The sequence below is a fragment of the Onychostoma macrolepis genome, chromosome 11 (genome assembly GCF_012432095.1).
Source record: "Onychostoma macrolepis isolate SWU-2019 chromosome 11, ASM1243209v1, whole genome shotgun sequence".
Lineage (NCBI taxonomy): Eukaryota > Metazoa > Chordata > Actinopteri > Cypriniformes > Cyprinidae > Onychostoma > Onychostoma macrolepis.
Genome location: NC_081165.1, coordinates 7,307,555 through 7,331,151, shown reverse-complemented (window position 1 = coordinate 7,331,151; position 23,597 = coordinate 7,307,555). Strand labels below are relative to the sequence as shown.

Below are 23,597 nucleotides of genomic sequence, written 5' to 3'. Positions count from 1 at the left end.
ATACACACTGTAATGTCCTAATACTTGCATTATTTTTATATAACATGTTGTCCAGCTGTTGAAGTATTGGTGGACAAGATGAATGATAAAGTCTATTGAACCTCTTTCTCATGTCTGTCTCAGCCATTTCAATGTAACGTTAAATATGACACTGCACTGAAACACTCTTCTGAAAGTTAAGACATGAACAATTGTAGTGGGTTGGGAGTGGAAATGGACAACGATTTAATAAGAATTATGTAATCTTGCCCATCTGGTTCATTGCTTATTATCATTATTATTATTATATTACTAGGCTTAGATGATTCCTTATCCTGTGGCTCCCTCTAGTGGATAAAACTAATATCACAGCCTTCATCTTCCAGTTGAAATGGCTGATAGTTTAGAATTTGATTTCGGCTTTTTGAATTCAGTGAATACAATGAATTCTATTTACAGTAAGTGAAAATAGCATATTTTCTTAGCAATAGATTATATTTACACTATTTAATAATAGTAATATTTTCTTGCAGTAATAGTAGTTTGATGCTGTTTATACTACTTATTGCAAATAGTGGGCAATATCTGCACCTCAGTATTGTAGTAGGCTACATTATAAAACAGTATACAATAATAACGTATTGAGTGTAAATGATTTGTATTAAAATTATTAACTGGATGTCGCCCCAACAACTAACCCTATAACCAATAATCACACGTTATTTTCCAGTTTTCGATTATTTCCTTCATTTTTATTGAAAAGAAATGCCTTTCCGATGTGATGCGGGATGTAAAAAAGAGAGTAGAACGAGGTCGGAAGAAGGCAGAATCGAACCCGGGTTTATCGCATCAAAAGTTAACGGCTTTATGCTCTACTACCTGCGCCACTACAGCTGACAGTGATTTTGCAGTATTCTAAGCCTACCACACGTTGGTAGGCGGAGTTATTGTGAGTAGCATCTGGCTAAATGAAAACAAAATAATTATTAAAAATAGCCTACAGGAACGTTTTATTTTCATGAGGGCAATCGAATGTGCCGTTCTCTTTTGGGCTCTGTACGTTGTCGTCTATCCACCATAAACATTCATAAAGGGCGGCACTATTATGCACACAAATTATGCACATATCCAAAAAGGAATTCTTGATATCAACAATTTAATTCCTGATATCAAGAATTAGCATTTTAACTAGTGAAAATTGAATTGTTGATATCAAAAATTAACATTTTTACTAGTGGAAATGCAATTGGGTCATTCTACAGAAACGTCCACTTTTCTGTCCCTAGACTTTAAAGAAATATTACAATTGAAATACACATTAGGGTTACAATTTTTTTATATTTTAAAATGAAACAATATGTTATTTGAACAATTACACCTTCCTGAGCCATCAATGTGCCATTATTTTTTTAATTAATTATATAGAATTCCAAGCACCACAAAACTGCTCGTCCCCACAGCCGTGTACAGAGGGAAAGTGCTTTATTTTGAGGTCAAAAACAGGATTTTCTACCATTTAAAATACAAAAGTCTATTCATAACTATCAAATATATGATATAAATGGCATAATAAAACAAAATGCCAAAAAAATATTATAAAATATATAATGAAAACAGTGGTCCCCTGGAGTCGTGTCACTGGTGTTGCCGCTTAACAAACTTTTATTTTGGAATAAAAAAATCACACTGATGACATCACTCGACTTCCTCCTTCCTGTTTTCTAAACATCTATGAAAAAAGGCCTATGTTTAGTCCACTGTTTCTTTTCAGTTATGATCAATTTTCTCATTTATCTCATGATTTCATATGAAGCTTTTAGTTGATGTCACTGGTGTGACCTATTTATTGTTAGGGAACTATAACTATAAGTATAAGTATAACTATATCGTTAAAAAACTATAATACAAATGGATTAAACTACTTAATTTAGTGAGTATACCATGATTGACAACATGTGGCTTGATACCTTGCAGCAGACATTTTGTAAAATGCATTTTTCATGAAAGTTGTCAGTGACGATCAGTATATCAGGCCTAATGTATGTCACTGGTGTTACAGTGTTACTGTACAGTTTTTGTCTGTCACATTAAATAAATAAAACAATCTCCTTATTTCTTGCATTTTCATTATTTTTCTGTAACTCTGACTACATGTGCTGAAATTCTTTTTTGAAAATGTATTTCTGATATCAACAATTTAATTCTTGATATCAGAAATGAACATTGTCACTAGTGACAATTAAATTGTTGATATCAAGAATAGACATTTTTACGAGTAAGAATTGTATTTCTGATATGTGAAAGGATGTCAAAATGAAGGATATAATTTATTGTCTTTTGTTTTGAAGCTGTGGATGGCTGGAGGTATAGCTCAGTGGTAGAGAATTTGATTGCAGATCAAGAGGTCCCTGGTTCAAATCCAGGTGCCCCCTTTGGACTTGGCAGATTTGGAAAAAACAGAGCTTTGGAGTTCGTTGGTTGATATTTTATATATAACTTTAGTCAAGTCACCTTTATTTATATAGCGCTTTTAACAATACAGATTGTGTCAAAGCACTTAACAGTATCAAATTAGAGGATAGAGTGTCAGTAATGTATAATGATAAGATTAAACACTCAATTTTCAGTTAAAGGCATTTCATTATTGAATTCAGAGATGTCATTGTCTAGCTCAGTTTAGTTTAAATAGTATCTGTGCAATCAAATCGGCGATAATCGCTAGAAATTAAGTGTCCCCAACTGAGCAAGCCAGAGGCGACAGCGGCAAGGCTTTAGTGGTTGAACCAGGGATCAAGAGGTTCCCAAAAGGTTCCTCAAATGCAGGGCCCCTTTGGACTTGGCATATAACCAAAGCCTTGACTTCAAAGCAAAGCTGTTGTCATTTGAAACTGTTAAACAGAACCCAGGATTAAGAACCGCCAGGTAGTGTTGTAGTACTCGAGACCGGTCTTAAGACCATTTTTTTGAAGGTCTTGGTCTTGTCTCGGGCTCAACCACATTTGTATTCAGTCTTGTCTTGGTCTCAGACTAAGAGGACTCAGTATTTTGTTTCAAGACTGGTCAAGACCACAACTGTGGGGAAATCACTAAATTGCTGGTGCATTGTCTGATTTATTTAGAACCATCATAAATGTGACTGGATGTAAAACTTCCAGCTTCAAATGCAATCAACAAGTAATTAAATAACTAAATAACAATAATAAATAATTTGATTTATACCAGTGCATCTCAAAATTGTCCACAACAATATTTGAAGGCCCCCTCTCCACTCACCCAAAATATTTTAGAGCTTAACATGACTGGAAAGATATATATTTATTATAAAAAAATACTAAGAAGCATCTTGAATTTGTTTTAGTTCCTATGCTTGTTTTGAATTATTTAAAATAGTTTTAAGTTACCTTTGGGCCTCCTTGGAAGTTTGTTGAGGCACCCTAGAGGGCCCCTGGCTGAGAACCAATGATTTATATTGTCATGCCAGGTCAGACATTGACTAATTGGGTTACAAATGTCACCAAAATAACAAAAATAGCTACAAAATTCAAGATATCGTCGCAAAAAAGTACTTGGGTTCTGGATTTTTATATTATAACATATTATATAATTAAGCAATATCACAAGACCAAGAGAGCCGTTTTCACAAATTTGATATTGCTTTTATATAAACATTCAAAAAACAAAATTGTATTTTTTAAAACATTACTTCAACATTATTTATGCATTTGTAGTTCTACCAATTCAGAAGCAGCTTCTGTGCCAGTGCAAAGATGAATTCTGTTGTTAGTGATTTCATTTAATTGATATCAGACCCATATTTTCAGGCAGTAAATGTGGATCTTTCAAATAAACTTCAGCAGTGCTGGTCTGGTCTTGGTCTTGACTCAGTCTCGCCCTGCCTTGTTCTTATTCTTGTCTTGGTCTCAAATTGGTCTTGACTACAACACTATCACGAAGTTAGATTCTGCCCTGCATGCCAATTAAATGGGGCCCTTCCAAGACCTGTTCTGGTTACATATACTGAACTGAAACCATGGCAAATTGTTGCCATTGATGTGTGTGGCCTTCAGGTGAACATTTACTGGTAATAACTGATTAATACTCAAGATAGGTGGAGGTGATTGTGCTTCGCCTTATCACTGCTAGTCATGTCAGGTGCGGGTGAAGGGATGAGAGCGAGGACTCAAATGCAGGAGAAAAAGGGCTTTATTAGCGCAGGGCAGGGCAGGGCACCAGGCACACACGCACAACATTCGACGACGAACTCGCACGGGACTGCAAACACAAGGAGATTATAAAGGGAGCAAATGAGGAGGGTGACGAGGTAAAACACAGGTGGGGCAAATTAACCAATAATCAGGAAACAAGGTGGGTGGGGTCAAGACAAATTGACATGAGAGCACATGGCAGACAGAAAACTAGGACAAAAGCCGTGTGCTCACACAAAACAAAAACACAAGCACATGGCCAGCAATACAATTCATCAGCCATGTGCTAAACAGGACACGAACACGCAGCTAATGAGAATACTCATGAGCCGTGTGTTCACACAAGACATGACAACATGAAAGCAGGCAGCCAGTGAAAAAACACAAGCTGCGTGCAACACAGAACAAGAGAAAGCACGCAGCCGAACCCGAACCGCATGCCGAACAAAACACAACACACACGGACAGAGGAGCGCACGCTCCCACAGCAAGACAGACCTGGAACGTGAGTGTCCGAATCCCGACACGAAGACCAGAACAGAGCCTGAACAAGCCAGCGTGCCGGGATCCGAACACCACGCTCCAACATGAAACAGAGCATGAAGACAAGAGCCAGAAAACAAGACAAGAAGGGAGTGTCAGAGCTCTGTCACAAAACCACGAATAAACTAGACCGAAGTGACAGAACCCTGACAAGTCAAGTGTTTGACTCAAATATTCACCACTTATGGAGACAATTATATGGAGCCCCGCACATGACATGCAGGAAAAAAAATGGTAGGTTAAATCGTGTGCAAAATTTACTATTCCCTCGATTTATAAACTGTGCACACGATTTACCAACGAATTAGCAAATCGAGGGAACGAAATAGTAATCGTGTGCACGTTTTAGTAAATCATGCACACGATTTATTTTTGTCATGTCATGTGCGGGGCTCCGTACAATTAAAAGATATGAGATGACCGAACACCTGAGAAGAGATGATGCCAACCCCTCAGAGGACAGATGATGAAAACCCTGAAACAACACAGAACTACCAAACTTTGCTATCATTGCTGTTAATAGTGTTCATCGTCTGTTTGATTACGTCATTAACTGATTTTTACCGTACATTTCTGCCATATGTACATCAACTTCATAAACGCATGAATTAGCATTTCTGCATTTGACATCGAAAGCATAGGTCGCAATTTAGATGTTTTTGAGATGGAAAAACACAGTTTTACAGATGCTAGAAACATGGCTTTCAAATGAAAGATTCCTAACTGATGAAGAAGAATTGACAGAGCAGCCGTCAAGTGTTAGATAGTGTTCTGGGTTATTACATGTGGGGTTTTTAGAAATTACTTGTCATCCAGTTTTTATGATGTACTTGTTACATCGTAAGAAGAATGGCATCTACGCTAATATTAGTCTGTTTCTTTCTTATTCCGAGATCACCGTAGCCACCCGATCCAGTCCGTATCCAGATCAGATGGTGGATCAGCACCTAGAGACGACCTCTACAACCCTGAACATCAGCGGAGATCAGGACACCTAGATGAGCCCCAGAGACAGATCCCCAGTGAAGACCTCGTCACCTAGACGGCCATCGGGACAAGACCACGGGAACCAGACGAGTCCTTTGCTCAATCTGACTTTGCTGCAACATGAAACAAACTGCGGGTTTCGTCTGGTCAGAGGAGAACTGACCCCCGAATGAGCCTGGTTTCTCCCAAGGTTTTTTTCTCCATTCTGTCACGGATGGAGTTGTGGTTCCCTGCGGCCTCTGGCTTGCTTAGTTGAGGACACTTAATTTCCAGCGATATCGTCGACCTGATTGCACAGATACTGTTTAAACTGAACTGAGCTGGACGATGACATCATTGAATTCAATAATTAAAATGCCTTTAACTGAAAATTGAGTGTTTAATCCTGTCATTTTACATTATTGACACACTGTTTTCCTATTTGATACTGTAAAGCTGCCTTATCACATTCTGTATTGTTAAAAGCGTTACTTAAATAAAGGTGACTTGATTTGACTCAAGAACACCTTTGGTTTAAACCTTTGCAGCTGCAGCTGGCAAAACTGATGCTGGATGCCTTTCCATATCAGTTAATCTCTCTCAAGGAGAGATGCCTTGAGCTTGTCCGCTAGCGCAGATTTCTCAGCTGACTGCTGGTTCCAATGCTTCTAAGAATCATATAACTGCAGCCTTGGTCTAATTTCAACCATGATTTCAACTGAGGGGGCCCCCTGGGGCCTGTTCTTTGTACGTTGCTAACTCGGTTAGCTGGATTTGATTGTTACCGATTTCGCTTGATCTTGGATTGTTTGGTTCTTCGAAGCTCATCCTGGACTTGCTGTCATAGCAACTGCTCGGGAGCAGGTTTATTTCATGTAAACAGGATTAGATTGCAACTTTTTAAGCAGAATTGATACTTAAAATATGTCCTAGCCACCGCTACTTTATTATAAGAGTACCCTACTGGTCCAAGGACAATAATTTCAAATAATAATAATTTTCAAAATTAATTTGAAAATAATATAACAATGTTTTGTAGTCTATAATACTATAGACACAGCCAGTTTTACTCATTGAAATATTTATTAGTGATGAAATAATTACACATGCTATACAGTTAATCTGAATCGTGCATTAATTTGAGTGGTGACCGCTATTATGGGAGTGGCTTGATGGAGCGCAGGAAATGCAGATTACTTGATCTCTAAGAAACTTTAATGCGGTCATGTAACAAATCGGTTTCAATGACAAAATTAAATGAATTGCTAATTGCAACATTGAAATAAAAATGTAAAGCCAGTACAAATACTAGAAATCATGAGTACAAATAATTGGAAATCATGTAAAAAAAATAAAAAGTAAAAATACGAATTAATTAAAAACAGTGCACATCTCATTTATCTATTATAACATTTATGTAGTTTTGTTCGCTTGGTTGTTTCCTTATTAAAGTCCAGAAAGTCTTTCATCGGGTGTCTTTTTTTTTTAATGATATGATGTCATTAGATTGCTGTCTTGCCGCCAGCCAATCACTGATCGCAGTTTTGAGGATCGATACATCTGCCCTTTTCGGGACCACGAGAACGCGCAGTAATCTTAGACAATTTAATCCAGATATTTGAATCTAATATGCAAATTCATTTGAAGAACTAAAATTAGCCAGAGATCAGTTATCAGGATTAGAAGATCTGGAATCTTAAAAAAGTGATCTCAGATGTAATAAGCGACGTACGAAGAACGGGCCCGTGGTCTATGAAGCCTGTTAAACACTGACGGTCAGTCATAAAGTCTAAGATTCATATCTGGATACTCCCTACTGGCATTACATAAATGTGTTCCATTCAATATAGGACAGAGGTCTTCAACCCTGGTCCTAGATACCCACTGTCCCGCAAAGTTTAGCCTCAACCCTAATAAAAAGCCAATTATGATTGTCATGAACGAAACGGAACTGAACTTTGCCGGACAGTGGGGCTCCAGGGGAAGGGCCGAAGACTTCTTGTAGGAAATGTATAAACTTTGTATCTGAAACCTGAAAGCAATCACTGATAAAATTAAGACTTATTAGGTGTTTTTGGAAATACTGTTATTGGTAGCATATCTCAGTTGTCCTGGTTGTTTTTTTTCTGTACTGCTCCTTTCATAGCTGCATCACCACCTCTAATGTGCATTGGCTTTGATAAATATTTCTATATTTTCTCTTGAATCTGAGCCCATCTGAATAATAAAGATCATCACAGGATCAGATGTCACATTCTAAAGGCCCTCTCAGACCAACACACAGTTTTTAACATTCAACAAAATAAATCCAAATTGTAGCTTACCACCTGATACCCTGAATCCCAACCTTTTAAAACAAATCCATTAACGCTTCACTTGAACAGGCAAGACTCAAACGTTCCCAATAAATGTGTTTTATAAAAGAACAATACTGGTGTTAGGAGTTAAGTCTATTCCCTGTATAGGTAGACCAATAAGTAACTTTTTGCCACCTAACATTCAAATATAATTCTATTGGGGGAAAAATACATTTAGAAATGACAAAACAGACACTGAACAAACGCAGGACTTTGAAGTAACAGTGAGAGTACAAAATAGAAATTCTAGAAATGTAATTTCATTTTTAAAGTGTCTGCATTGGTCTCCACCACAATGCTCTCAATCCGCTTGTTGTACTGCTCCAAAGTTGTGAGAAGATGTTCATAGAACTCCTGTGGAAGAAAAGTAATAGATATCATTACACAAAACATTGAACAGCTTTAACATTAAACTAAGCCATTTACATGAACATGCTAAAGAACAAACAGAAGACTACAAAAGTTGTTTTTATTACAATGTTACAATCTTTGACAATGTTAATAATACAATATAAGCAAGCACTACATTTACTTAAGAATTGCTGAAAAGAAAGTGCACCTGGGCTTTTTGAGTTTGCTGGTTGCACTTTTCTCTAAGCTTCTGCATCTTTTCCCTGAACTTTTTAGTTTCACGGTTGCTTTCTTCTATCATTTTCACAATTTCCTCCCGTTTCTGGTGGATTTGGTCATATTGCCTGAAAAATAAATTAATAAATAAAAGTTAGAACAGTGGTTTCCAAACGTCTCTGGCGAAGTACCACCTTGACCAAATCAGAACATTCAAGTAGAGCACAGGGTGATTCTCCTGAATCAAAGTGATGCATCCTTACAACAGATATCAGATGAAGTCAGCTGTACTGTTTTTTAACCCCTTTTAAGTTTGATATCTGTAGGGCTGCCCACTAATACTCGACTAACCGTTAGTCAATGAGAAGAGGCTTGGTCGACCACAATTTTATTAGGTCGCAGAAAGAAAAAAAAAATCCACAGGAAGTGGTGAAGTTATGCTGTCCGTAACATCCAAATGCTCACCTATCATTCATCGACCTCAAATATGGGTTATCATCTGAAATATGTAAGTATTAGCAACTTTACATGGCCGCTCAATCTAATGTTAACCTAGAGAAACGTATGCGGTTCAAGTGTCTGTGTGGAACTGAACAGTAGCGCTCGCTGCAGGACAGATGGAGGCACCGGTGCACTCACTTGCTTCTAATATACTAGTCATTTTTGGTTATACCGATAAAAGTAATACATCTTTCCAATCTGTCAATAACAACGAAACGTTGCACTTTTGTAAAATAATGAAAGCAAACGGGGTGCGCTTTCTGTCTCAGCCTCCGTTAACTTAAGCGCTAAACTCCAAAACTCTGTGTATACCGCTTACAGACATGACAAATATACATAGAGAGAAGTGTTTACTTTCAAATGAACCAATTCAAATAGAAAACGAATATTCTCCGATTATGTAATTCCTATGAAACATACAGGTACATCCACTAGTGCGGAGATGATGAGTCAGTGTCGCCAAATTAATCTCTTAAACCGAAAAAAAAGAAAGCACTAGTTTATATTTCCTTATTTAAGAATATCCTCAGATAAATTCACATTGAATGGTGAAATTCCTAAAAGGAGTTTACATTCAACTAGGGGTGTCCCCGACAGTGTTGGGTAAGTTACTTTCAAAAAGTAGTTAATTACAGTTACTAATTACATCATCAATATTGTATTTAAATTACTTTACTGATTACTCTGTCTGAAAAGTAACTTAGTTACTCAATAAGTAACTTAATTATTCAAATCGCTAATTAGGCTACATCTTAAAATCCCTATAAACCTTAATAGAAATTAAACTGTTTATTCTTTCAATTTGAGTCAAACATAGAATAGTTTAGCCTTTTATCTTTAACACAACTTTAATACTAAAACATTTTTATAAAAAAATGTTAACCTTTGGTTAACAAATATAAATACTCTGCAAAATATCTGAATAACAAAAAAGCTTAAAAGTTAAACAATACATTTCAGTTTGGTAAGATGTTCAGGAAAAGCCCAACTAGTAAAATCCATACAGGTTTATGTAAAAATAACACGTTAACTAATGTAGGTAAGAATAAATTACAGAAATGATCTTCTGAATAAAGCCGTGTCAGATCGCGCTGTTCTTATGAGGTAAATTATAAATGAGGTAAATCATAGCAGGTCTTCTTTCAAAAATGATGAAAATTAGATGAATCTTTTTTTTTTTTTTTTTTTTTTTAATCTATCTAGGTGTGGGCGTTTGCGTTGGGTGAGTGACTGTGTATACCCGCACGCGGCACGCACACAATGCATATTTTTCAATTAAAGACAGCTTATGGATTTATATGGGCTGCTTTTGGTGCTTGACACCTTTTTATTGGTCATTTTGTGTTTCAAGAATAAGGTTAAGAATTATGCTATTAGTTAGCCTACTTAAATATAAAATGTTTTTCTCTATTTAACAGCATTACAATAGTGAAAGACGTCTTACTGACCACGTCTCTTGCACGGCGGTATGTTGGACTCATGAAAAATAAATCACTTTGTTTGTATTCACCAAAACTGATTTACTGAAGTCAAAACACGGACGGAATTCGCAATTCCTCAAATATAGGCCCTGGACCGGCCCGTGTCCGACAGCTTATCAAGTCAAGTCAAGTTGAGCTTTATTGTCATTCCGCCACATGCGGGGCATACAGTGGAACGAAATGTCGTGCCTCACAGGACCACGGTGCTACATAAATACAGGCATATATCAGAATTACCGACCCGAGCCAGTCTTTTTTCCCCCTTCTCCCAAAACAGCTTACTACTGTTTCGGCTATTAAAATAGTTCAGTTTTGTATGTAATGGCAAAATTATTATATTTCGTTTCGTTTCTTTTTTTTTTTTTTTTAATTAAAGTTAATTTAGAAAAACGTTTGGAGTGTTTTTGTTCGTTAAATATAAGTTTTATATAATGTATAACGACCAAGCGGCCGGCAGCATACAGTGAGCTGATCATAGCCTATGTTTGATCAATTTAGTCCTCAAATCATCGCGACTTGCCTAAAATAAAATCTATAGATATACTAAAACAGTTCAAGCATATAACAAGGTTTAAACGTTAAACCTGCACTAATGTGCGCTAACCTATATCCAAGTTGTACGGAGAGTGGAAGCTAAAGCGCGCTCTACAGGACACGGAGGCACCAGGGAAACCAATTGCATTTTTTTTTTTTTTCAGTGGAAACAACTTAAAATAGCCTACGCCGTCATTTTTTTTTTTTCTGATAAAGGTAAGAATAATACATCATTCGGAACTGTAAAGGGTCTACTTTTATTTGTGTGCACTCACAATATCAACAAAACGTTGTGCTTTTATTAAACAAAGAAAACATACATGATGCGCTTTCTGGCGTCTCGTCTTGAACAGGAGCGCTTCACACAAACGAACCGAAGCTGAGCGAATACATGCCTCACAGACATGATAAATATATCTATAGAAAGCTTTAAATTAACAAAAAAACCCAAAAACTCTTATTATAATCTTAATCATAATCAATAAAGATGCATTTATCTCTAAAGGCGTTTATAATGAGGAGACTTCATCCTTGCGACAGGGACTCAGAAAACATTAGTTTATTAGTAAATAATTCAAATAGGTCCTTACTATTTCCCACGGACACATTCATGGTCATGTTTGCTGGGGCTTTGCGGTAAGATTTAGCCTAATTGCGTGCATTTGAACGCAGAACTCTTCAGCTGCGCTGAAGTCACTTGCTCTCGCTGCTGCTGCGGGACACTAAACACCGTCAAGCCGCTCTCAGTTGCGGCAGCACAGTCTTGGCTAATACGGGACGGTTGGCAACCCTACTTATATGTATCCGAGTATTTAAGGTTTCTCTGTGAATCAGGAAAATCTGAAAGTAAACGAACCGGCGCGCGGAGGGTTAACGCCGCTGCATTCAATTTTATCTTTAGATGGTAAATTTAGATTTCAAATTCAATATTGATTTTAGAACTGTTGAAATTATTTAGTGTATGTAACGCAAGTACTTTATAAGTAACTGTAATTCAATTACCTAAAAATGAACAGTAATCCCTTACTTTACTTTTTCAGTGGATAAGTAATTTAATTACAGTAACGCGTTACACCCAACACTGGTCCCCGACTAAGGATTTTCATAGTCAAATCAGAATTTTCGAATCTTGCCGATAGTACATACATTACCAAATACATTTCCAAGAGTCAAGTCAGATATTGGACAGTCATAATTACTGATGTTAACACAAAGGGAAAATGTGTAATGTACGCCTCGCAGATACAAACGGGGTAAATAATGTTTTATGTTTTGATTAAAAGAAAGTTAACATTAAACGTTAGCAAAACCCTAAGAATTCTAAGAAGTCTAAACAAGATGTCCAGGACCTCCGGCAGAAATATAGGCCCACAACATCAAAAATACAGCAGTATATTTCATTGTACACATGGGGTACTTTTTATCCCTGTGTGCACCAAACCCATCTTGAGTGTTTGCTGCTAAAAAGCTCATTTTTTAGTTTCATCTGACCATAGAAGCCAGTCCCATTTGAAGTTCCAGTCGTGTCTGATAACTGAATATGCTGGAGTTTGTTTTTGGATGAGTGAGGAGAATTTTTCTTGAAACCCTCTCAAACAACATGTGCTGATGTAGCTGCTGTTTGACTATTTTCTTTTAAGGTTTTCTGACCCAGAGACTCAACTATTTTCTGCAATTCTCCATCTATGGTCCTTGGAGAGTCTTTAGCCACTCAAACTCTCCTTCTCACCCTGCATTAGGACGATATAGACAGACGTCCTCTTCGAGGCAGTTTCCTAACATTTTATGTTGATTGGAAATTCTTAATTATTGCCCTGATGGTGGAAATGGGAATTTTCACTGCTCTAGCTCTTTTCTTAAAGCCACTTCACTAATTTGTGAAGCTCAATTCAGAAATGTTTTTCTCATTGTGATGGATGATTAAGGGAATTTGGACTTAGTTTTCCCTCCTATTTATATTTCTGTGAAACAGGAAGCCACGGCTGGATAATTTCATGTTCATAATCACCCTGGAAAGCTCAAAATTGTGAATATGACTGGGAATATACTTCAAAGATATTTTACTTATAAGAATTTCCAGGGGTGCCAATAATTGTGTTCAACGTGTAATTCAGAAAAACATTTCATAATGATATTTCCCCCCCCATTTTAAATTCTTATTATCCAATGAAAGGTTAGATTTTTGTGAATTAAAAAAAAAAAAAAAAAAAAAAAGGATGATAAAAAGGATTAACAATGCTGATTAATTTTCACAGCCTTCTTTGATCATATTTTAAGGGTGCTGATATTTTTGGCCATGACTGTGTGTGTGTCATATATAAAAATCTGACATACATACATACGTACATGCATACATACATACGACTATTTTTAATCGTGGGCGATAAAAATGTCTCCACGATCTGCTTTTGAAGAAAAATTGTAGTATCGTGCTACAGCACATATTCCATCAGCTGCAGTTCTGGTGCCTCCGTCATACAGCCTACTGTACAACGCCACATACATTCACATCAGTGTTAATTCAGCAGTAGAGTTACTCTCACGGGACACTGCACTTATTCACAATCACAAAAGTACATTATCTGCATGTGCTCTTAAATGTTTCATTCGCGCACTGGTCTGACGTGTGCCGCATACACGAAGCACACGCGCTAGAGCCTGTCTAACAACGCCTGATCACTGAACCAAGTTATATTTTGCGCTAATACGGTCAAAACATACAAGGTTTGCATATAGACTCGGTTATGTCTAAAAATTTAAGTAAACAGCTGAGAGACAAACGGATGAGTGCCTGTATATTAGATGCGTGCAGGTCTTAAATGGTGGTATAAAAATAAAACACTATGACAGAACTGACAGACAGATGACAATTTTTATTTCTGGGTAAACCACTCCTTTAACGTTAACAAAAACACAGAGAAAAATTACTCACTACTCTTGACTGAAGAACTTTAATACAGTTGCTTTAGGAATCAGTCTATATAGCGTTTTATTCTTATATTTGTTCATTCATGCTAAATACACCTATTGTACCTGAAAATAAAGCACTGTTTGTTTTACTTGTATATTATGTGTAGTTGTAATGTGTAACTTTGTTCTTATTTTTTTAATAAAGAAAAATCTTTGTCGTTATTTTATATGTTCGCCCACTTTGGCCTAAATACCTGCCATTCTTTTTCTTTTAATTTTTTTTTGTTACCTTGAAAGGCTTTATCTTTATAATAGGGAAATTTGTTTGGCTGTAATGCTCAGACAACCTAGTAAAAATAGTAAAACCAACATGACACAGGATCGTGATAAAAATCGAGATTTCTAAAAAAAAATTGTGATATATTTTTTCCATATCCCCCACCCCTACATACAAGGAATAAATTCTTGAAATATATTTGATTTGGTTTACAGATAAACAAGTGAAAAAACAGTGCAACACGTAACGTAGCCTATTTATGCTGAGTTTCAGTTAATTTTTGTGACACGCTTAATTTGTCACAGAAAGGAAACTCAAAGGGCAGAACGCAACATCCTTTTTGTTTTACAAAAGCACAATGTTTTATTTTCATTGTGAGTTTACACTAGAGGTCGACCGATAGTGGCTTTTACCGATACCGATAGCTAGGTTGGACCCCACTGGCCGATACCGATTAATCAACCGATAGTTTTCAAAATGGATACTGAAAGAAAGCTAGTGCTTTACAATTTTTTTTTTTTTTTTAAAACACTAAAAACAGTACTGAACCATACTTTGTAAATGAATAAAAATATTAATATTATTTACTATATTGATCATTAAAGTTATTTTATAGTTTACTAATGTTAAAAGAAGAAACTCTAAAATGTAGCCTATTAGTAGCTAATAGTGAATGTTGAAATGAACACACTAACAAGGAACGATACTTCTACAGTTTTCATTAATGCTACGAATGGACTCTTGTTAAATGTTACCATTTAATTTCAACAATCATGCTTAAAGATGGCCATGTTTAAATATCTACACAAGGCCATAGCATTAAAATTACATACATATGGATATTGTATGTGTACTAACACACTTTATTTGCTTCTATTTTTAACACTTGATTATCTAATCCAAAAAAAAAAAAAAAAAGTTAGTCGCGCAGCGCTGCGTCTAGGATAACTCTGAGGTATCACACACATACACACACACACACACACACACACACACACACACACACCAGACGCTTTGCATTCAATTCAAGTGGCGGTCTAAAACAATTTATTTAAATCACCAAACGGACATAAGTTTGCATCAAGAATGAACAAGTGGCATAAAGAATGTTCAAGAATGAACAAGTGGCATAAATACAGACAAAACTAGATCAATCAGTGGTCAGTTTTCACCTCCACGCACACAGGACCCTCACCCTACCACATCCACTGCTAAAACTCCCATCTTTTCTTTCTGTCCACTCACTGAAGCTGAAGTATCCAAGCTTCTCCTCTCCAACCATCCTACAACATGTCCTCTTGACCCAATCCCTCACACCTTCTCCAAGCAATCTCACCCACACTCTTACCTGCACTCACACACATCATCAACACATCCCTACTCACAGGTAACTTCCCCATTGCGTTCAAGCAGGCTCGGGTAACCCCACTGCTCAAAAAACCTACATTAAACACTTCTCTTATAGAAAACTACAGACCTGTCTCTCTCCTTCCGTTCATAGCGAAAACACTTGAACGAGTTGTCTTCAACCAAGTCTCACTGTTTCTTTCACAGAACGACAAACTGGATGCTAAACAGTCAGGTTTCAGGAGGGCCATTCAACTGAGACTGCGCTTCTCTCGGTCACTGAAGCCCTGCAGTGCAAAAGCCCATTCCAAATCATCAGTCCTCATTCTGCTGGACCTATCTGCCGCTTTTGACACTGTCAATCATCAGATACTCCTGTCCACCCTCTCATCACTGGGCATCTCTGGCATTCCACTTCGCTGGTTTGAATCCTATCTCACTGGTAGGTCTTTCAGGGTGGCCTGGGAGGTGAGGTATCCAAAGCACATACACTGGTCACTGGGGTTCCTCAGGGATCAGTTCTTGGACCCCTCCTCTTCTCCACATACACTACATCACTGGGTCCCATCATACAGGCACATGGATTCTCATACCATTGCTACGCTGATGACACACAGCTCTACCTCTCTTTTCAACCAGATGATATATTTTTCCATATCCCCACCCCTACATACAAGGAATAAATTCTTGAAATATATTTGATTTGGTTTACAGATAAACAAGTGAAAAACAGTGCAACACGTAACGTAGCCTATTTATGCTGAGTTTCAGTTAATTTTGTGACACGCTTAATTTGTCACAGAAAGGAAACTCAAAGGGCAGAACGCATAACATCCTTTTTGTTTTACAAAAGCACAATGTTTTATTTTCATTGTGAGTTTACACTAGAGGTCGACCGATAGTGGCTTTTACCGATACCGATAGCTAGGTTGGACCCCACTGGCCGATACCGATTAATCAACCGATAGTTTTCAAAATGGATACTGAAAGAAAGCTAGTGCTTTACAATTTTTTTTTTTTTAAAACACTAAAAACAGTACTGAACCATACTTTGTAAATGAATAAAAATATTAATATTATTTACTATATTGATCATTAAAGTTATTTTATAGTTTACTAATGTTAAAAGAAGAAACTCTAAAATGTAGCCTATTAGTAGCTAATAGTGAATGTTGAAATGAACACACTAACAAGGAACGATACTTCTACAGTTTTCATTAATGCTACGAATGGACTCTTGTTAAATGTTACCATTTAATTTCAACAATCATGCTTAAAGATGGCCATGTTTAAATATCTACACAAGGCCATAGCATTAAAATTACATACATATGGATATTGTATGTGTACTAACACACTTTATTTGCTTCTATTTTTAACACTTGATTATCTAATCCAAAAAAAAAAAAGTTAGTCGGCGCCATGCCTAGGATAACTCTGAGGTATCACACACATACACACACACACACACACACACACACACACACACACACACACCAGACGCTTTGCATTCAATTCAAGTGGCGGTCTAAAACAATTTATTTAAATCACCAAACGGACATAAGTTTGCATCAAGAATGAACAAGTGGCATAAAGAATGTTCAAGAATGAACAAGTGGCATAAATACAGACAAAACTAGATCAATCAGTGGTCAGTTTTCACCTCCACGCACACAGGACCCTCACCCTACCACATCCACTGCTAAAACTCCCATCTTTTCTTTCTGTCCACTCACTGAAGCTGAAGTATCCAAGCTTCTCCTCTCCAACCATCCTACAACATGTCCTCTTGACCCAATCCCTCACACCTTCTCCAAGCAATCTCACCCACACTCTTACCTGCACTCACACACATCATCAACACATCCCTACTCACAGGTAACTTCCCCATTGCGTTCAAGCAGGCTCGGGTAACCCCACTGCTCAAAAAACCTACATTAAACACTTCTCTTATAGAAAACTACAGACCTGTCTCTCTCCTTCCGTTCATAGCGAAAACACTTGAACGAGTTGTCTTCAACCAAGTCTCACTGTTTCTTTCACAGAACGACAAACTGGATGCTAAACAGTCAGGTTTCAGGAGGGCCATTCAACTGAGACTGCGCTTCTCTCGGTCACTGAAGCCCTGCAGTGCAAAAGCCCATTCCAAATCATCAGTCCTCATTCTGCTGGACCTATCTGCCGCTTTTGACACTGTCAATCATCAGATACTCCTGTCCACCCTCTCATCACTGGGCATCTCTGGCATTCCACTTCGCTGGTTTGAATCCTATCTCACTGGTAGGTCTTTCAGGGTGGCCTGGGAGGTGAGGTATCCAAAGCACATACACTGGTCACTGGGGTTCCTCAGGGATCAGTTCTTGGACCCCTCCTCTTCTCCACATACACTACATCACTGGGTCCCATCATACAGGCACATGGATTCTCATACCATTGCTACGCTGATGACACACAGCTCTACCTCTCTTTTCAACCAGATGATCCAACGGTAACTGCAAGGATCTCAGGTTGCCTGGCGGACATCTCGGCATGGATGAAAGAACATCACCTGCAGCTCAACCTGGCAAAGACTGAGCTTCTCGTCCTCCCTGCCACTCCGACTCTACAGCATGACTTCACGATCCAGTTAGGTTCATCAACAATAACCCCATCAACTTCGGTCAGAAATCTTGGTGTAATCTTTGATGATCAGCTGACCTTCAAAGACCACATTACAAAACTGCTCGATCTTGCAGGTTTGCACTATATAACATCAGAAAGATCAGGCCCTTTCTGACAGAGCATGCTGCACAACTTCTTGTCCAGGCCCTTGTCATTTCTAGGCTGGACTATTGCAATGCTCTTCTGGCTGGACTTCCGTCTAATACAGTCAAACCTCTACAAATGATTCAGAATGCAGCGGCACGACTGGTCTTCAACGAGCCCAAAAGAGCCCATGTTACACCTCTCTTTATCTCCCTGCACTGGCTACCAATCACGGCTCGCATCAAGTTCAAGACACTGATGCTTGCATATAGAACAACCACTGGCTCAGCACCCGTTTACTTGCACTCTCTATTAACAAACTACATCCCTCCAGAAATCTGAGATCTGCTAGTGAGCGACGCCTCGTGATACCATCACAGAGGCGCAAAATCACTCTCTAGATCATTCTCATTCACCATTCCTGGCTGGTGGAACGATCTTCCCACCTCTATCCGGAATGCTGGATCCCTGTCAATCTTCAAGCAACAACTGAAAACTCATCTCTTTCGACAGCACTTGACTTCATCCTAAACTTAAAAAAAAAAAAAAAAAAAATTATCTTTACTTATTCCTTCCTTTGGTAGTTTGTATTTATTTGAACAATGTCTGAGACTTGGTGTTGCAAGCACTTCGTATGTCTGATTGCCTCTTCAAGATTAATCGCCGATGTATTCCCCAATTGTAAGTCGCTTTGGATAAAAGCGTCTGCTAAATGACTAAATGTAAATGTAAATGTAAATGAATTTGAAGTTCGGTGTTTAAAAAAAACAGAGCAAGCGAAAGAGAAAGAGCGATCTATTACAGCTCTCTATATGAAGCATACAGACTTTATTAGTGCCATAGAAAGACAAACGTTTTGCTGAAAAATGCACAATACATCATTTATAGCCTAGGGTGAAGTCATTATGTACATTCACAACGATTTGGGACAAATATAATGTAATTTAATTTAATAGAGAACTATGTGAACGGTGCTCTGTTCCGCGGCAGGCTTTTCTGTCGGCTGTATTTAAACGCGTGTCTGGAGTTTCCCCGCTCTGTGAAGCGCGCAGTGTCACGTGTCAAAATAAACAACACGTGCTGTCAGTGATTTCCGCCTCTAGAGGCCGCTCTTGTACTGTATAATGCCAGCGGACACTTCTCAGCCACTCCAGCAACGGTTGCAAACCGGCATAGATTTTTGCGGCAATCAACCATCGGTGCTGATTAATCGGCAAAACCGATGAATCGGTCGACCTCTAGTTTACACCAAAGCAGACCTTTATACTGAAGGAGAGGATGGAGTGGAGGCCTATCAATCATATCCTTCTCTTCTTAAAGGGGTCATATAATGCAATTTTTGTACAAGCTAATATGATTCTTTAGGGTCTAAATTGAAAGTTTGTAATATACTTTAATTAAAAATTCTCATTAGTATTGTAAGAAAACACTCATTTTACCTGCTCAAAAACAGCTCTCTGTTCAGCACACCGTTTTAGTGCGTGTGTTTTTAAATGCTAATGAGCTTTGCTCGCCCCGCCCCTCTGTTCTGTGGGGCGTTTTTGACACAACACACGTGGAGTGTTGCCTTGACAACAGTTGAGGGTATATTTTGAAGAATGGCAGCGGGAGTCTCTGAGGATACTGTGCAACCGTAACGTTTTGTTCATTATAAACGTGGGATTATTCATTATATTGAGAACGTCGTAAATAGAAAACATGCATGTACCCTGAATGTAAACATTAGCCACATACATCGTGAAGCGTGCTAGCGATTTGCAAAGATTAATATAAAGATTAATATAAAGGTTAATTAAACGTTACACTCACTTCTTCTGGAGGTTCAGCAGGAACACGAATAGTTGGTACCGATTCTTTTTTCAGGAGCAGCTTCTTAGCAAAACCAGCTTTATACTGACCTTCATTTATAAAGCAGTCTGGTGAAAAATGATTCGCGCAAACATGAAAACATTGACGTTGCTCGTGGGGAATATTCCCTTCAAAAGCAAAACTCAGCCACTGTGTCTTCAGCGGTTCGGACTTAGGAACATCAAAATGACTGCTGTGTTCATTATTGCACCCGAGAACAGAACACCACAATCGCTTAGACGCCATTCTGCTCATAGACAGCTCCAGCGTATATCAACAATGACGCGCGGACTATGATTGACAGCTCGCTCACGAGCAAGGGCGGGTCTGTGTTGAAACACTGCTGTCAATCAACCATCGTGGGAGGGGCGTCCGACCGTGTGGCGTCACACGGTCGAACAGCTTGATTTGAGACAGGGTAAAACAAATAAGGAGATTAAAAAAAAAACACTGGATGGATTTTTATCATTTTATGATGGTTGTGTACAGGCACTGCTAACACACATTTCAGTACAATCAACTTGTAAAAGTGCATGTACCATTATATGACCCCTTTAATATTATATTCCTTTGCTTCTTATTATTTTGCTGTATTAATTACTAATCAAGTGATGTGATGATTAAAATAAGAAGTAGAACCATCTATATTTCTATAGGTTGAAGTATGCGTGCATTCTCTTTAGAAGTGTTCAGAGTAAAGGTTCCGAGTAAGCAATGTGAATACTTGCTGAGTGTATTTTTGTCTCAGGGTCAGAAGGCCAGGATAAGGGTCAGGCTGACCCCCCTCGTCTACGTGAGCTACGAGTGGAGAGAAGAACTGGGATGTTCTTCTTATGTTGAATAACAGACATTAAAATTCCTGTTCAAACCTGTATTTCTATTCTCCAAGATTGATGACTGCATAGTATGTGTGTAACCAACTGATAAGGTGCTTGTTAGAAGAAGACAACCTTGAAGAAACGGATAAGGGCTCGGTGTATGTGTAGGCATTTGCACCCTTTGTCAGAGGAAGACTGTCTCCTGTCTGGATCCTGAGCCGGAGCTGAGGTGTCTTCACCATTTGCTGACGTCTGTGATAATCATTTGAAGATATGTGTGGAGCATTTTACGTCCATGTGTGGAAATTGTCTAAGTTTATCTATGGGTTAGAACCAATCAGAATTTGCTGATTTTTGTATTGATGTAATTAGCACCCTCTGTCAGGGTATAATTGCTGGTGTTTCTGACATGTACGCAGAGCGGCCTACGAACTATTGAAGCTGACTCCTGCCTGAAACTGCAAACCATTTCTTCAGTAAACTTTCTTCGATTGAAACGCATTTCTTGACTCCTTGCCTTAATTTGAATTTCAACACCTGGTCCCATTTTGGGTTTTTAACTGTTTATCCCCTAACAATACAGTGATGCATTATTAATGAGACCATAATTGTTTAAAGTTGATTCTGCTGGTATAAGGAAACAGTTGAAGTGATCGCGCTGGCACACACACACACACACACACACACACACACACACACACACATCAGTTCCAGCATTGCTAACTTGACAGCACAGTTGGTACTTTATCAAAATAAAATACAGTGAACCAAACATCAGAGCGTCCTCCTCTATGTCACCGCTGGAACATGACTGAAGTACAAAGTCTATCATTCACATAATAAATAATAGTTTCACATTCAGATACATTACATCGTAAATATGGAAATATTATGGAATATTTGGATTTGTGCCGAATGAGAGAGGTAGGATACATGAGCACAAAGCTACATTTCGCAAACAGTTGAGTGCACAAGCCTTTAAAGTATTCCTAGTCAGTGAGAGATGCGTTCAGAATCAGCACATGGTTGCTGTCTAGGGGGCTTTGTCGTCAAGTGCGCAACTCAAGGCATTTGCTGTTCTTCTGCTGGTGGTTATCAAACAGCGTTGCATTACTGCAGGCGCCCCCTTCTGGATTGGGGGTGAACTGCCTGTATTCATTGTAAGGCCTTATGCACCGAACCGAGACGCCCGTACCGTGACGGTTTGGTACGAATACACGTATCGTTCCACCCCTAATATATTATATTTTTTTAATTAAAAAAATAAAATAAAAATAATACATACACACTATATTGCCAGAAGTATTGGGTCACCCCCCTTCTAATGAACAGGTTTGACAACTTTAGTCATTTCCATGAGTACAAATCTTAATGTTTAAGCATATAATGATATTCTAGGGAATTGTGTGCTTCTAATTTTATAGCAACAGTTTGGACAGAACCCTTTTCTATTCTTACATGACAATGCCTCGGTGTATAAGGCAAGGTTCAAAAATAAGTGATTGATTTAGTCCGTGTGGAAGAACTTGACTGGTCTGCAGAAAGCCAAGTCCTAATCCAAGCTGAACACCTCTGGTGTGACTTTAAATGCAGATCTTGAGCCAAAAACTCATCTACATATGGGTACAGTCATTTTAGACGCTTCCAAAACTGTTGCAACAGAGATGGAAATACAATTTTTAAAATACATGAATTATGTTTCCATCTTTGTTGCCACAGTTTTGGAAGTGCCTTTTTTTGTTTGTTAGAAGGGGGTGACCTAATACTTTTGGAGATATATATATATATACAGTGAGGAAAATAAGTATTTGAACACCCTGCTATTTTGCAAGTTCTCCCACTTAGAAATCATGGAGGGGTCTGAAATTGTCATCATAGGTGCATGTCCACTGTGAGAGATATAATCTAAAAAAAAAAAATCCAGAAATCACAATGTATGATTTTTTAACTATTTATTTGTATGATACAGCTGCAAATAAGTATTTGAACACCTGTCTATCAGCTAGAATTCTGACCCTCAAAGACCTGTTAGTCTGCCTTTAAAATGTCCACCTCCACTCCATTTATTATCCTAAATTAGATGCACCTGTTTGAGGTCGTTAGCTGCATAAAGACACCTGTCCACCCCATACAATCAGTAAGAATCCAACTACTAACATGGCCAAGACCAAAGAGCTGTCCAAAGACACTAGAGACAAAATTGTACACCTCCACAAGGCTGGAAAGGGCTACGGGAAATTGCCAAGCAGCTTGGTGAAAAAGGTCCACTGTTGGAGCAATCATTAGAAAATGGAAGAAGCTAAACATGACTGTCAATCTCCCTCGGACTGGGGCTCCATGCAAGATCTCACCGTGGGGTCTCAATGATCCTAAGAAAGGTGAGAAATCAGCCCAGAACTACACGGGAGGAGCTGGTCAATGACCTGAAAAGAGCTGGGACCACCGTTTCCAAGGTTACTGTTGGTAATACACTAAGACGTCATGGTTTGAAATCATGCATGGCACGGAAGGTTCCCCTG

At 38.2% G+C, this 23,597-nt stretch overlaps 1 protein-coding gene and 1 non-coding gene across 3 annotated transcripts in view; one reads left to right on the top strand and one right to left on the bottom strand.

The window, feature by feature from the left end:
• The first annotated feature begins 2,339 nt into the window (after nucleotides 1–2,339).
• On the top strand, nucleotides 2,340–2,411 carry trnac-gca (transfer RNA cysteine (anticodon GCA)). Its single transcript has one exon. It is a non-coding gene; the product is annotated as a tRNA-Cys (tRNA).
• Nucleotides 2,412–6,716: 4,305 nt separating this feature from the next.
• Nucleotides 6,717–23,597, bottom strand: part of nuf2 (UF2 component of NDC80 kinetochore complex) — a 30,512-nt gene continuing 13,631 nt past the window's right edge. For both annotated transcript variants that reach the window (XM_058791256.1, XM_058791255.1), the window contains exons 13-14: nucleotides 8,610–8,745; nucleotides 6,717–8,404 (exon numbers count right to left, since the gene is read on the bottom strand). In XM_058791256.1, coding sequence (XP_058647239.1) covers nucleotides 8,297–8,404; nucleotides 8,610–8,745 — 244 coding nt within the window. In that variant the 3' untranslated portion in view covers nucleotides 6,717–8,296. The remainder of the gene's footprint in view (nucleotides 8,405–8,609; nucleotides 8,746–23,597) is intronic.